A 15109-nucleotide genomic window follows, 5' to 3' on the forward strand; every position below is an offset into this window, starting at 1 on the left:
TTTAATTTATCGATCAAGTTAATTTTATAAATTTTTAAATTTATATAACTCCTAATTATATAAATTTAATTTTGTTGATCAACAAAAGTTTATCAATATCAAATTTAATATATAAATCTCCTTGAATTGATCATCGATATTTCTTTAATTGATAATGTATTTCATATCTAAACCACTAGTATATAAGACTTGATTTGTTAAACTACTTGAGGAGTATATAATTAATCAATGTATTTTATACTTCGATAAAGTATCGTTTATATGTCATCATAATTAGAAGGTGATCACTACACTTAACATCCATTCAATTAGATCGATCTCGCGCGCATTTCATACTCGAATGGATTATATGTTAGCTCTTCACCTCTACTTCATGACATCAGATATTAAGTTCATGATTAGACGAAGGACTGATAGAATTTGTACATTACTCTAGAAATATAAGTATAATTATCTTCTAATTCATATCAACGTAGTTTCATACTCTAAATATGGATTATAGATATTTTTTATTTATTCCATGAATTCTAACTTTTTATTTATAGAAGTATACAAAATTGTTACACATTTTGAACAATTAATTGTAGGTGTAAAATGAAATTTTAGTATTATGCACAATAGAAAAATTATGATTATTAATAGGAATATTTTAAACAAACCGACCTCCGGATGTCGCTTTTATTAAAAGTAATTAGATTTAATAAAAAAATGCCGACGTCATGAGGTCGGTATCACATTAAAAAGTATTCATGTTAATTAAATAATATTGACATCGGGAGGTCGGTATTTTATATTAAATTATTTTTTAACTTGTATAAATTACCGTCATTCGGAAGACAATTTATTTAAAGTTAATTGAAAATATTAATTTATTACATACTATTTAATTTTACCGACTTCCAGAAGTCGGTATTATAATTTTTTTGTTTTTTATATTACACAAAATCATCCTCCGGAAGACGATTTAAATAAAATTAAATCAAAATATTTCTCAGTTTTGTTTTTTTTATTTAATTGAGAAAATAATACCGACATCAAGAGGTCGGTTTTTATTGTAATTCATTTTTTGGGAAAAATTCCGACCTCCTGAGGTCGAAATTTGGTTTTCTCGCTTTATTTTGCATAAAAACCGACTACTTGTTGTCGGTTTTCATATCAACGTAATTTCATAGTATACAAAAATTGTTATAGGTGTAAAATGAACAACAAACCGACCTCCGGATGTTGCTTTTAATAGTAATAATAAAAATACCGACCTCCGGATGTCGCTTTTAAAAGTAATAGATGAAATAAAAATACCGACCTCCGGATGTCACTTTAATTAATAGTAATTAGAAAAAATACCGACCTCATGAGGTCGGTATTTTAATTACATACTATTTAATTTTACCGACATTCGGAAGTTAGTATTATAACCATCAAGAAGTCGGTTTTTATGCAAAATAACCAAATTCCGACCTCAAGAAGTCGGAATTTTTCCCAGAAACAAAAACCGACCTCTTGATGTCGGTATTATTTTCTCAATTAAATATAAAAAATATCGACCTCATGAGGTCGGTATTTTATATTAATTTATTTTTTACATACTATTTAATTTTATCGACATACGGAAGTCAATATTATTTGTTATTTGTTTAATACCGACATCAAGAGGTCGGCTTTTATTGTAATTCATTTTTTTCGGGAAAAATTCCGACCTCCAGAGGTTAGAATTTGATTTTCCCGCTTTATTTTGCATAAAAACTGACTACTTGTAAATACCGACCTCTAGAGGTCGGAAATTACCGACCTCCATTTGAGGTCGGAAATTTTTAGGTCGATATTCACTGGTTTTTTAGTAGTGTCCAAAGGTTTTAAATAAACAATTAAACAAACTATTGCGGAAGTCAACCCCTAGAACCTAAAAGTCATTGTATCAAAACTCTACCAATCAACAAATCTAAGGAAAGGGTGTGCAACCCCGGAACTAAACATATGAATAAATCTAACTATAAGAATGGAATAAACAATAGAGGACCCATGGTAGCCTGGAAGAACTGGCTAATCCTTGAANTTTTAGTAGTGTCCAAAGGTTTTAAATAAACAATTAAACAAACTATTGCGGAAGTCAACCCCTAGAACCTAAAAGTCATTGTATCAAAACTCTACCAATCAACAAATCTAAGGAAAGGGTGTGCAACCCCGGAACTAAACATATGAATAAATCTAACTATAAGAATGGAATAAACAATAGAGGACCCATGGTAGCCTGGAAGAACTGGCTAATCCTTGAATTCGATCTCGATCAATGATCTCCTAACTGAGGTACGTCAGTAGCCTCATGAATATGCCTTGTACTCAACAAAGAATGAGCAAATGCAGTATCAGTACACAACCACAGTGTACTGGTAGGATCACGCGGCTACTCCAGTAAGCGAAATACAAGCAGGAAATTATAACACAGTAAACACACATATACAGATTACATAGTTCAATTAGCTTTTCAGGAGCAACACATAATTTTCCAATATCAATGACATGTAGACATGAACATAATAATCACAAGTGGTTCTCTCATGGAACCTATACCTAAACTGTTAGTGTGTCGGAACGTGACACCTGATCCAACGTATGTGTCGGAACGTAACACCTAATCCAATGTATGTGTCAGAATGTGACACCCAATCCAATATATGTGTCGGAACGTGACACTTGATCCAATCAGCACAACCACAATCACAACCACACTATAATGAATAATACATATAGTCACAGGGTCAAGTAGCAGCTCATGACATGTAGTTGTTCGCACATAATCATTTCATTAGATTCGATTCACATTTCACGATTCACATACACACATGCATACAATGAAGCAATTATCATGCATATATCACACAACAGGAAATCGAACCATCACCTACCTCGAAACCAAGCTTGAATCTTCCTAAGACACTTGAGCCTTCCTTTTCCAAATTATTTCCGCTTGTTCTTGGTCTAAACACAAGTAATTAACGTAAGGATCAATAAACAAGGCCTAATTTACCCGAATTATAATCAAACTATTAATCCAAGGATAAACCCAAGATCCTAATATTCAACTAGGACTTTTCCCACCATCAACTTCAGGCCAAAACCTTCTCCCAACGATAATTACCCAAGATTCTAAGTCCTAGGAATCAAAATACTGATTAATGGAGTAATTTCCTTACCTTTTGCACTAGAAGGCATGAAAAGCTGTCAAGAATCTCCCTGGGTCGTCTCCTAGCTCTCAAGAATGAAGTTTCGCAGAAAATAACGATTTTGAAGTTTTTTTCAACTTAAGTTCGTGACTGGCCCGCCACAACGTCCCCGCCCTGGCGGAATTTATCCCGCCCCGATGGCTTACACGGAGACAAAAACTTGGAATTTGAGTTCCAAGCTCCGATTTCGCAACACATCTTCAAACCGGAATGTTTTAAAACTACTCTTTCACGCCAAGATCAATTTCAGGAGTTCTACTCGCCTGAATTTAATTCCGTAAATTTGTACAGGCTCCTTAACGTCTTGGCTATCTACTTATGTGATCAAATTCATAATTAAACCCTCCATTCATTACCATATTTCCCTAGACCTCACTTGACTTAGATTTCATCCAAGACTGGCTTAGGCTAGAAATTTTCAAGTCACTATCAAAAGTTTCTTGCCTAAATTCTTTCCCTATTGGCTTTTCCATAACGACGAAAATAACTAGTTACAATAGATACCAATTTTCCCATTACTCGTCCCCAAGTGATATACTTGGAAAAATTGGCTAAGGTAAGAGTAGAGTAGTGCCTGAATTGTTGAATAACTAAGGATACTTGTCTCGAATGTCCTTTTAGGTTTCCCAAGTAGCTTCCTCAACTGGACGATGCTTCCATTGAACTTTCACAGACTTTATCTCATTGGTTCTCAGCTTCCGGACATCGTGATCCAGAATTGCAACCGGTTCTTCCCCATACTGAAGGTCTTTGTCTAACAAAACTGAGTCCCACTTTATGATGTAATCTCCGTCCCTATGATACTTTTTCAACATAGACACATGGAACACTGGATGCACTTCAGATAGGTTAGGCGGTAAATCTAACCTATAAGTCACTAGCCCTACACAATTAAGAATCTCAAATGGCCCGATGTAGCGAGGACTAAGCTTACCCTTCTTGCCGAATCTCATCACATCTTTCATGGGTGACATTTTTAGAAGAACTTGTTCACCAGCCTGAAATGTCATGTCCATTACCTTGCGGTCTGCATACTTTTTCTATCGACTCTTAGCTACTAGAAGCTTAGCTTGGATACTTCTCACCTTATCCTGAACAACTTTCACTAATTCAACCCCCAAGGGTTTCACATCTCCGGTCTCAAACCACCATATGGGTGATCTACATCTGCTCCCATAAAGTGCCTCGAACGGTGTCATGTCAATGCTGGAGTGGTAACTGTTATTATAGGAGACCTCACACAAAGGTAGGAACATATCCCAATGCCCTTCCAAGTCAATCACACATACCCTCAACATGTCCTCTAACACTTTAACTGTTCTCTCTGACTATTTGTCCGTCTGTGAATGGAAAGTTATGCTAAAAGCGAGTTGAGTGCCCAACTCCTCATGTAATTTTCCCCAAAAATTGGATGTGAACTGCGTACCACGGTCTGAGATGATAGAAAGGGGCACCCCATGCAGCCTCGCTATCTTTTTCAAATAAACCTTAGCCAACTGCTGAGAATTATAGTCTATTTTGACTGGAATGAAGTGGGCTGACTTAGTCAATCTCTCAACCACTACCCTAATGAAATCAAACTTCCCCCAAGGTCTTGGGAAGACCAACCACATAATCCATATCTATCCTCTCCCACTCTCATTCATGGATTGACATTCGCTGAAGCAAACCTGCAGGCCTTTGGTGCTCATACTTTACCTGCTGACAGTTTTGGCACTTAGCCACAAACTCAGTTATGCCATTCTTCATGTTTGGCCACCAATAAAGTCGCTTCAAATCTCGGTACACCTTGGTCACACCCGGATGAATGGAATACCGCAAACCATGAGATTCTGTCAACCTCTTCTGAATCAAGTTGTTCACTCGAGGAACACAAATTCTCCCCTTAAAACTAAGCACATCACCCGCATCAAGAACCACATCTTGTGCCTTACCAGACAATGTCTTCTTTCTGAACTCATTCAAACTCTCATCCTCAAACTGCTTGGCCTTGATCTCCTCAATAAATATGGGTCTAACCTCAATGTTGGCTAACACCCCACCTTTCTCTGATATGCCCAACTGTATGAACTTAGACTCCAAGGTCTGAATCTCCTTGGTCAAGGGTCGCTTGGACACACCCAAGCAAGCTATACTACCCATACTTACCGTCTTTCGGCTTAGTGCGTTTGCCACCATATTAGCCTTACCCGGATGATACTAGATGGCAACATCATAATCCTTGAGTAACTCCATCAACCTTCTCTGTCTCAAATTCAAGTCCCTTTGAGTGAATACATGTTGTAGACTACGATGATCAGTAAACACCTGACACTTGACACCATAAAAGTAATGCCGCCAGATCTTAAAGGTAAGCATTACCGCTGCCAACTCCAAATCATGCGTCGGATAGTTTCTCTCACGCACCTTCAACTATCGCGATGCATAAGCTATGACATTCTTATCCTGCATCAACACAGCATCCAAACCCAAATGTGAAGCATCATAATAAATAATGAAATCTTTACCTTCCACCGGTAATGCCAAAATATGTGATGTGGTCAGAAGAGTCATGAGCTTTTGGAAGCTCTCCTCACATTTGTCAGTCCAATCGAAAGACACTTCCTTTTGGGTTAGCCTTGTTAAATGTGTGGCGATAAAAGCAAAATTTTTCACAAACCTTTGATAGTAGATAGTGGTCCCACGAAACTCTTTACTTCCGTCACAGAGCTAGGTCGGACCTAGTTCTTAACTGCTTCGATCTTTTGGGGATCTACCATTACCTCTTTCCTTGAAACCACATGCCCCAAAAAGGCAACTGAATCCAACCATAACTCACACTTGGAGAATTTGGCATATAATTTCTGTTTTCCAAGGACACCCAAAATAATATGAAGATGGTCGACATGCTCTTCATTGCTCTTAGAATAAACCAAAATGTCATCAATAAAGACTATAACAAAAGAATTCAGGAATGATTTGAACACACCATTTATCAAACTCATGAAGGTTGCAGGCGCATTGGTCAACTCAAACGACATCATTAAAAATTCATAGTGCCTATAGCGGATCCTGAATGTCATTTTTGGTACATCCTCAGGCCTAATTTTCAGTTGATGGTAACCAGACCTTAGGTCAATCTTAGAGAAAATCGATGCACCCTGCAACTGGTCAACCAAATTATCTATTCGAGGCAACAAACACTTATTTTGAATGGTGACCCTATTCAACTGTCGATAGTTTATGCACATCCTCATACTACCATTCTTTTTCTTAACAAATAAGACAGGAGCACCCACAGGGAAACACTAGGACAAATGAAACCTTTTTCAAAAAGCTCCTACATTTGAGTTTTAAGCTCCCTCAATTCTGCCGGAGTCATGCGATAAGGAGAAATGGAGATGGGGCGAGTGCCCGGTTCCAAGTCAATGCAGAAATTTATATCTCTTTCATGAGGCAGACCAGGCAAATCGGTAGGAAACACTTCCTTGAATTCAGAAACTATAGGAATAGACTCAATGGCAGGAAACTCAACATCAACATCCCGAATATGAGCCAAATATTCCAAACACCCCTGCCCTACCAGTTTCCTAGCCTGAATGAAAGATATAACCTTAGCTGGCTTAGGCTTGTACACCCCTTCCCACTCTAACTTTTCCCCACCCGAGATCTCTAGAGTCACAAACTTAGTATTACAATTAAGCACATCATAATAGGGGGACAACCAAGTCATGCCTAATATTATATCAAAGTCAGTCATATCCAGAATAACCAAATCAGTACAAGTCTGAAAACCTATAAACAAGACAGGACAAACACGATACACATGAGTGACTATGACAGACTCTCTAACTGGGGTAAAAACATGTATGGGGGCTTCAAGCACATCACACACTGCATCAAATACTAAGGCAACCTAAACTAACACATATGAATAAGTAGAACCTGGATCAAACAAAACAGTGGTCATTCGGTCACAGTCAAGAATAGTACCTGTGATCACCGCATCAGATGTCTCTGCATCGATCTTGCTTGAAAAGGCATAATATTGAGCCTTGTCATCTTGACGGACAACCTCATTGCCTGGTTGCATTGCTCCTCTACTTGTATTACTATTTCCCTGGCCTCCACGGTCTCGCTGATTCCCTCATCGCCCACCTTATGAACGGCCTCTCATAGAAATCCAAAATGAACTCATAGGCATCCTCACTCTCAGAACTATGGAACACATACGACTTCAATTTCAGAAATTTAGTCAATATTTCATGCTTAGTACTAGTCATCACAGGACCCAATAAGGGACAGAAGAAGGCCTCAGTGCCTAATGCTCCACCCACTTTGGACACACTAACAGTAATGGGGGATTGGTTAGGGGTTGAGCCGCTTGCACTGTGGGAAGGACTCCAGGGCCGACCAATCCCTTCAGAAAAGTCATGATCTGCTGCGCTAATACATGTTCTTGGGGCGCAGGAGGGGCCTCTTCCCTGGGAGTATTTTCAACTTGGCAACACTCCTGGTGGGTGCTATGCTGCGTCGACATCTACCCCTTCATCTTCATCTACCCTACCTCGACCGCGACCTCTAACTGCGGGCTCCTCAGCTGGCTTATTGATGGGGGTTACGGGCATGACGTCGTTGTATCGCGTATTAACCATCTGCGGATAGAAGAGTGAAAGAGAATTAGATACCAAGTTGGATCACCAGATACCAATTGGAATCAAGTCATAACATGAAGAGAGGAAAGATAGAGAAATTTCCTAAAGTCTTGTAGCCTCTCGAAGAAAAGTACAGACGTCTCCGTACCGTTCCGCAAAACTCTACTAGACTCATTTTGGTACAAAGAGATCAACGAACCTGGGACTTTGATACCAAATTTGTCACGACCCAACCCGTCGTGATTGGCACTCATACTAACCCTTCGGTGGGAGAACCATTACTACAACCCAACTAAGCAAGTTAATGAAAAACTAAATATTTAAAGATACGGAAGCAGGTTTAAATGTTGAATAGAAACAGAGTTCTCATAAACACCAAAAGTTTTAAATAAACAATTAAACAAACTATTGCGACAGTCAAACCCTAGAACCTGAAAGACGTTGTACCAAAACTCTACCAATCAACAAGTCTAAGGAAAGGGGGTGCAACTCCGATACTAAACATATGAATAAATCTAACTATAAAGTCTAAGTCCTAAAAGAATGGACTAAACAATAGAGGACTCATGGCAACCTGAAAGAACTAGCTCACCCTTGAATCCGGTCTCAATCAGTGATCTCCTAACTGAGGTCTAACAGTAGCCGCCTGAAGATGCCCTGTACTTAACAAAGAATGAGCAAGTGGAATATCAGTACACAACCACAGTGTATTGGTAGGATCACACGGCTACTCCAGTAAGCGAAATACAAGCAGGAAATTACAACACAATAAACACACATATACAGAATACATAGTTCAATTACCTTTACATGAGCAACATATAATTTTCCAATATCAATGGCAAGTAGACATGAACATAATGATAACAAATGGTTCTCTCATGAAACCCATACCCAAACTGTTAGTGTGTCAGAATGTGACACCTAATCCAATGTAACCACAGTTACAACCACATTATAATGAATAATACATATACTCATGGGGTCAAGTAACAATTCATGGCATGTAGTTGTTCTCACATAATCATTTCATTAGATTTGATTCACATTTCACGATTCACATACACACACATACAATGAAACAATTATCTTGTATATATCACACAAACAGGAAATCGAACCATCACCTACCTCGAAACCAAGCTTGAATCCTCATAAGACACTCGAGTCTTCCCTTTTCGGATTCTTTCCGCTTGTTCTTGGTCTAAATATAAGTAATTAACGCAAGGATCAATAAACAAGGCCTAATTTACTTAGATTATAATCAAACTATCAATCAAAGGCCAAACCCAAGATCTTAATATTCAACTAGGGTTTTTTCCACCATAAACTTCAGGCCAAAACCCTCTGCCAACGATACTTACCCAAGATTCTAAGTCCTAAGAATCGAAATACGGATTAAGGAAGTAATTTCCTTACCTTTAGCAATAGAAGTCGTGGAAAACTATCAAGAATCACCCTGGGTCGTCTCCTAGCTCTCAAGAACGAAGTTTTGCAGAAAATAACAATTTTGGAGTTTTTCCCGACTTAACTTCATGACTGGCCCGCCACAGCAGACCCCAACCCGCTACAATGGCCCCGCCCTGGCAGGATTAATCTCGCCTCGGCGGCTTGCACGGAAACAAAAATTCAGAATTTGAGTTCAAGCTCCCATTTCACAACACACCTTCAAATCGGGCCAAGATCAGTTTTGGGAGTTCTACTCGCCCGAATTCGATTCCGTAAAGCCGTATAGGCTCTTTAACGTCTTGGCTATCCATTCATGTGATCAAATTCATAATTAAACCCCGGCCCATTTATTACCAAATTTCCCTAGACCTCACCTAACTCAAATTTCGTCCAAGATTGGCCTAGGCTAGAAATTTCCAAGTCACTACTCAAAAGTTTTCTGACCCAAATTCTTTTCCCATTGGTTTTTCCATAACGACGGAAGCAGGTCGTTACAGATACAATAAATATAGAATGCTAGTTATAGAAATGGTTTTGTCTTGAAAGGAAGACATTTTCCTCATTTATATATTTAAGCAACTTATTTTCTTCAAGAACATATGTTTCAAAAAATTTATCCAGCTAAACATGGGAAAATAATAAAATATTTTCTAGATTATTGGTAAGGGCCTATTTGGACATGTGATAAATAATCAGATTGATATAAAGTTGAAGTTTTATTTGGCCATGTAATTTGATTATCTTAAGTTATATTTTTCTCATGAACATCAACACCCCCCCCCCCCCCTCTCACCCAAAAAAGAAAACAACATGCAAACCCCACAAGTTGTGAAAATTATCAAAATTTTTCTAATGCTAATACAATATTACCAAATGAGCAAACAATAATTCATAATCAAGATATCAAAATATTCAAACATGATGAATAATTGATAAATCACAAATATTCATATACTTTTTATAAACTTTTAAATACACATAGTTTTATAAAGATCCACTAATCAATAATAATAGTAATAAGTTATTCTTTAATATAATCTTATCACATGGTAAGAAAAACCACTTCACGTATGAGTCTTTTTTGGCAAATTTAAAATTTATGAGTCTATTTTATTTTATTTTACATAATATAATTTATGGGTCAGGTTTTACAATATAAAAGATTTGAAGTCGTGATTTAAAATTCCAAATCATGCATTTTGGAAATTTGAGATTCGAAATCATGAACCCGAATTACATGTCCAAACACTATTTGAATTCATGACTTCATATTATATGTTGAAACGCAAGCTAAATATTAAAAATGTCACTTTTTAACGAACTAAAAACAAATAAAATTATGTCATAAAAATTGATAATAATATGTCTAAGATGTATGGATAAAAAAAACACATCCTTTTTCATGCAATATAATTTTGTAGCTAATAAAGATCATTTTCTTGAAATATTACAGGGAAATGAAACAGGAAACACACAAGGACCAGTGTTACATGAAACAAGAGCTAAAACAGCAACACCTCCAGTGAAACCAGCTTCTCCTAAGACTGGTTGAATTATTAATTACTCATATCGTCCTGATTTATGTTATGTAATTTGACTTATTATAAAATTTAATAAATAAAGAAAAATCTATAAATAAAGTTTTCTTAAATGGAGTGGTTAAAATAAATCTACAAATATAAATATTGAGTTTGTTATATTCTGAAAAAGTTTACTTGTATTTTTCTCAATTTATATACCTATAGTATTTGTTTCTAAAGAAAATTCGATTCTTCCATACTTTAACATTTTTTTTCTTCATTATATTGTCCAATTTTTGTAACAAAAGCAGTGTATATAAATATAAAACTAGCCATTCGAGACACCAAGACTCTTTTTCCCACTTGGCACCGGTGTTCAGTAGCGACATTGGAGACCGATTAAATTTGAAGTTCCTTAATAAAGGTGACTTCGTATTCAAAGAGACACAAACTCGAAATATCTTAATTAAAGATAAAAGAGTATTTGTCACTCCACCGCAAACTTTGTTCACCCAGGCTCGAAGGTCCCACGGTGCATATACATTCCCCCAGGCCAAAGGCGTATCCAAGGAGGGGTCACCGGGTTCACATGAACCCATGCTCCCCTCCCGAGATCATATATAGTAGTGTTATATTTTTGAAAAATATTGAAATATAGATGTGTGAACCCATATTCAGAGTATCATATAATGCGATGATGACTGGGTGCACCTCTCTACGTGAGGTTAGAAATTTGAATTTTATATTCATCTTGCTTTATTTTTGTTTGTAAAATTAGATAACACCTCTCTAAATGGTTATTGGTAACACTTTTGACATTTTAATTAGTTTTGGACCTATAATATTAATTTTAACGGTTTTTCAGTAATAAGAACCTAAATGTCCAACCGATCAAATTTATATTTTAGATCAACCTTTTTGTAACAATGCACCCATCATCCCGCAGTCCTGAATACGCCTCTGCCCCAGGCCCCATTCCCATGCAATTCCAAAACCACAATCACTTTCGCTAACAAAGCAATTCATTGAATATGAATTGTGGTAAACGGATAAGTACTATATTTTATATTTAATTAGAAATTAGAAATTTGAATTCTTTAATATATAAAATATTTTGATACAAATTTGAATTTAATCGAATATGGATAATAAAAAAACAAAGCACACCATCTAATGTAGAGGCAGAGCCAATTAAAAAATATACAATTTATATATAACTAAATTATTTTTTATATTTCAATAGTAAATGTCAAATCCTTTTTAATTACTCATTCATTTATTTACTTATGTTAAATCTCCTTANCCCCCCCCCCCCCCCCCCCTAACATGACTCTTTTTACAAAATGGTCCACTCAAGTTTAGGGATGTGTAATTTTTAGTCCAATTGATAAAATTCCCAAGCGGAATATCATTTTAAACTAATTGAAATATTAAGATATATTATTTCATATTTGGACTGTCTTGAGTTTTTTGATATATTTTTTTAATATAATATTTTGGAGATCAATCATGTCGTTATACATTTTATTATTTCGATTTTATTTATTTAAATGTCTTGAAAATGCCATTAAAAATATATATATAATAATACATTTTATGCTAATGGTATTAGATGTCTCTCCAATTGAAAACTTCAAATATTGCACTAAATCACACGAATTATAAGGAAAAAAAAACCTTCTTAATTGATTTCTTTTTCAATCAAAGTATAACTGTTGAGAAAATTGAATGAACCTACAAAAATCAAAATCTAAAAAATCAACTTTATGTTAATTTGATTTAGTACATAAATTTAAATGAAAAGCCAAACCAACCTGAATAATTCATCGACAGTAATACAATAAGGACCAAAATAGAAGAGCCTCAAAGTTATAGGACCATTTGAGTTAAATTAAAACTCTCCATAATATTATTCCATGCATATAAAAATAACCCCACTTTTCTCAAACATTTTCTCTCTCTCCCACTTTTCAGGAATCATCTCTTAGATTCGTCAATGGCCTTGAGAGCTGGACCGGTTTTCTGTGAACTTAAACCACAAACTCAGAAGCCTGAACCGTCCGGTTTTATGCCGGTTCAGAAGTTGAGAGTGTCAGAACCGGGGCAGGAGAATGGGAAAATCATGTTGCAGCCTAGATTGACTACTTTAAGATCATTCGGGTCGGATCCTGTCGGAGTGATCAAGACGAAGAACGGAGGTTTTAATGGTGAAGATAATGAGGTTTCGCCTTTTTTCGCAACGCTATCGGAGTATATTGAAAGCTCTAAGAAGAGTCATGATTTTGAAATTATATCTGGTCGACTTGCCATGGTAATTTAACTTCCTCAATTTTCTGATTTTTTCCTTAATATGTCCTTAAATAAAATATTAACTAGAACAAGCTTTTTTTTTATTCTTTTACACTTGATAAGAAAGATTTTCTTGTATGATAACATTTCTCACCTTCAATTCTAAAATATTGAATTTGAGTATGTAGAGAGGTCAAAAAAAATAGTTGAATTATTCTAAACATGTTTTTAGAGGTAATATGAGTATTTTTTCAAACGAACCCTATAACGATAATATTAGATCGAATGACAATTAACTAATATTGTTAAATGTTTTAACACTCATTATAAATCAACATATATATTGTTGTTATAAGTTATTTTTGTTGTAGTGGGTAAAAAAGAACTACTTTAAATTTATGTGTTAGTTTGATTTAATACAAAATTTTAGATTTTCTTATAAAAAAAAAAATTGTGTTATAAAATAACTCATAAATAAATATATTTTTGTGACTATAAATTATTTTTAAATATATCATTTTTTTGAACGGATTGAAAAGAAAAATAATTCATATAAATTTTATGGTAACACATGTTACTTTCATGTCAAATATGGTAATTATAACTCGAAAAATAATTATGAGGTGCAATAGCCGATTAAAAGGCATTAGTAATAAAATAATTCTTAATGATGTACTCTATAAAAAAAAGTTTTATAGATCACATAAAAGTGTAGAATATTCTTAGTTAATTTTTGTCTCCAGATTGTGTTTGCAGCAACAGTGTCTATGGAAGTTGTGACTGGAAATTCAGTATTCAGAAAGACTGATTTTCAAGGAATAGCTGAAGCTGCTGGGGTTTGTATTGGTGCCGTGGCTTGTGCTGCTCTTTTTGCTTGGTCTTCGAGTTCTCGCACCCGTGTTGGCCGAATTTTCACCCTTGGTTGCAACACCTTCATCGATTCCTTCATCGATCAAATCGTCGATGGCTTGTTTTATGAAAACGACAACATCGACGATTGGACTGATGATACCTAGACCTCAAATATTGGAAAAAAGGAAGTGATATACTTAAGTAGTTGATTTTATTATCTAATGTTTCAAGTACAATGTGTTTCATTAGGACCTTGGTTAGTTAATATATATGTTGTAAATAGATATCATATATATAGTTAAAAGATATTATTATTATTATTATAAAGAAAGTTTTAGTACAATAATATATAAACCATCAAAAGAGAAGGAGGCCACAAGCTAAGTGAAAATGGCAATATGAATAAGTTGTTATCGTCTTTCATTGTGATTCAAGTATTTTTCACTTTATGTATATTATTTATTTCAGATTTATGGAGAGAATGTGTTGTTCTCTTTAAGACATGATGTTGTACATTTCAATTTCGGAAATTAACTTGCTAATTATATATATACTTCTCTATTTTAATTTGTTTATCTTATATTTTTTATAAAATCTATTTAAAAAGAATATTTTTTTTTAATTTGACAATTCTTTAATTTCAACATTTTACATTCTACTCTTACATAAATGATGTTTTCTTCCTTATGTTGTAGAAAGATGAGAAATATTATGTTTTGAATTATTTTTTTGTGGTGAAAAAATTGAGAGAAAAGATATTCTAAGTCCCATTATGTTAAGTATAGTATATATTCTAATTTTCTTGATAAGCTGAAATCAAAAAGAAAGAAGAGAAATTGGGCCATCTTTCTCGAGAGAGGCCGCCTTCTCTCAGCGATTTATTAATCTATTTATTTTTATTCTTATTTTATTTAGTATCTCTTTATTTATATTTTTTCTAAGGAACTATTTGCTATCTCATTTAGGGATTTTGTGTTCTTAACTTCTCTCTGAAATTTTTGTTTTTAGTGTCGAGGGATCACTTCCTCTTCCGGGCAAGCAAGCGGGGCTGAGTTTGAAGATCCGGTTGTTTGACCCAAGACCCGGCCCAGATATTTCATAATTGTTTCATTCGAAAGGCAGGCCAGGGGGTGTTGACACCCAA

General features: G+C 35.2%; 1 protein-coding gene and 1 long non-coding RNA gene across 2 annotated transcripts in view; both read left to right on the forward strand.

Annotated features, from left to right (window-relative positions):
- LOC125850451 (uncharacterized) overlaps positions 1–11055 on the forward strand; it is a 20910-nt gene extending 9855 nt beyond the window's left edge. The window contains exon 3 of the long non-coding RNA XR_007444804.1: positions 10758–11055. This is a non-coding gene — a long non-coding RNA (uncharacterized LOC125850451). The remainder of the gene's footprint in view (positions 1–10757) is intronic.
- A 1712-nt stretch (positions 11056–12767) lies between these two features.
- On the forward strand, positions 12768–14330 carry LOC125850450 (stress enhanced protein 2, chloroplastic). Its single transcript, XM_049530299.1, has 2 exons — positions 12768–13135; positions 13857–14330. Exons 1-2 carry the CDS (start codon positions 12821–12823, stop codon positions 14127–14129), a joined length of 588 nt encoding a protein of 195 aa, XP_049386256.1. The 5' UTR covers positions 12768–12820; the 3' UTR covers positions 14130–14330.
- Positions 14331–15109: the final 779 nt, after the last annotated feature.

This window comes from Solanum stenotomum, unplaced genomic scaffold, assembly GCF_019186545.1.
Source record: "Solanum stenotomum isolate F172 unplaced genomic scaffold, ASM1918654v1 scaffold17076, whole genome shotgun sequence".
Lineage (NCBI taxonomy): Eukaryota > Viridiplantae > Streptophyta > Magnoliopsida > Solanales > Solanaceae > Solanum > Solanum stenotomum.

Excerpts from the sequence above, each read along its gene's own strand:
- LOC125850450 (XM_049530299.1), top strand. The coding sequence starts at position 12,821 with ATGGCCTTGAGAGCTGGACCGGTTTTCTGTGAACTTAAACCACAAACT. Across the intron at positions 13,136-13,856 it reads TATCTGGTCGACTTGCCATG|ATTGTGTTTGCAGCAACAGT; the intron begins GTAATTTAACTT and ends TTTTGTCTCCAG.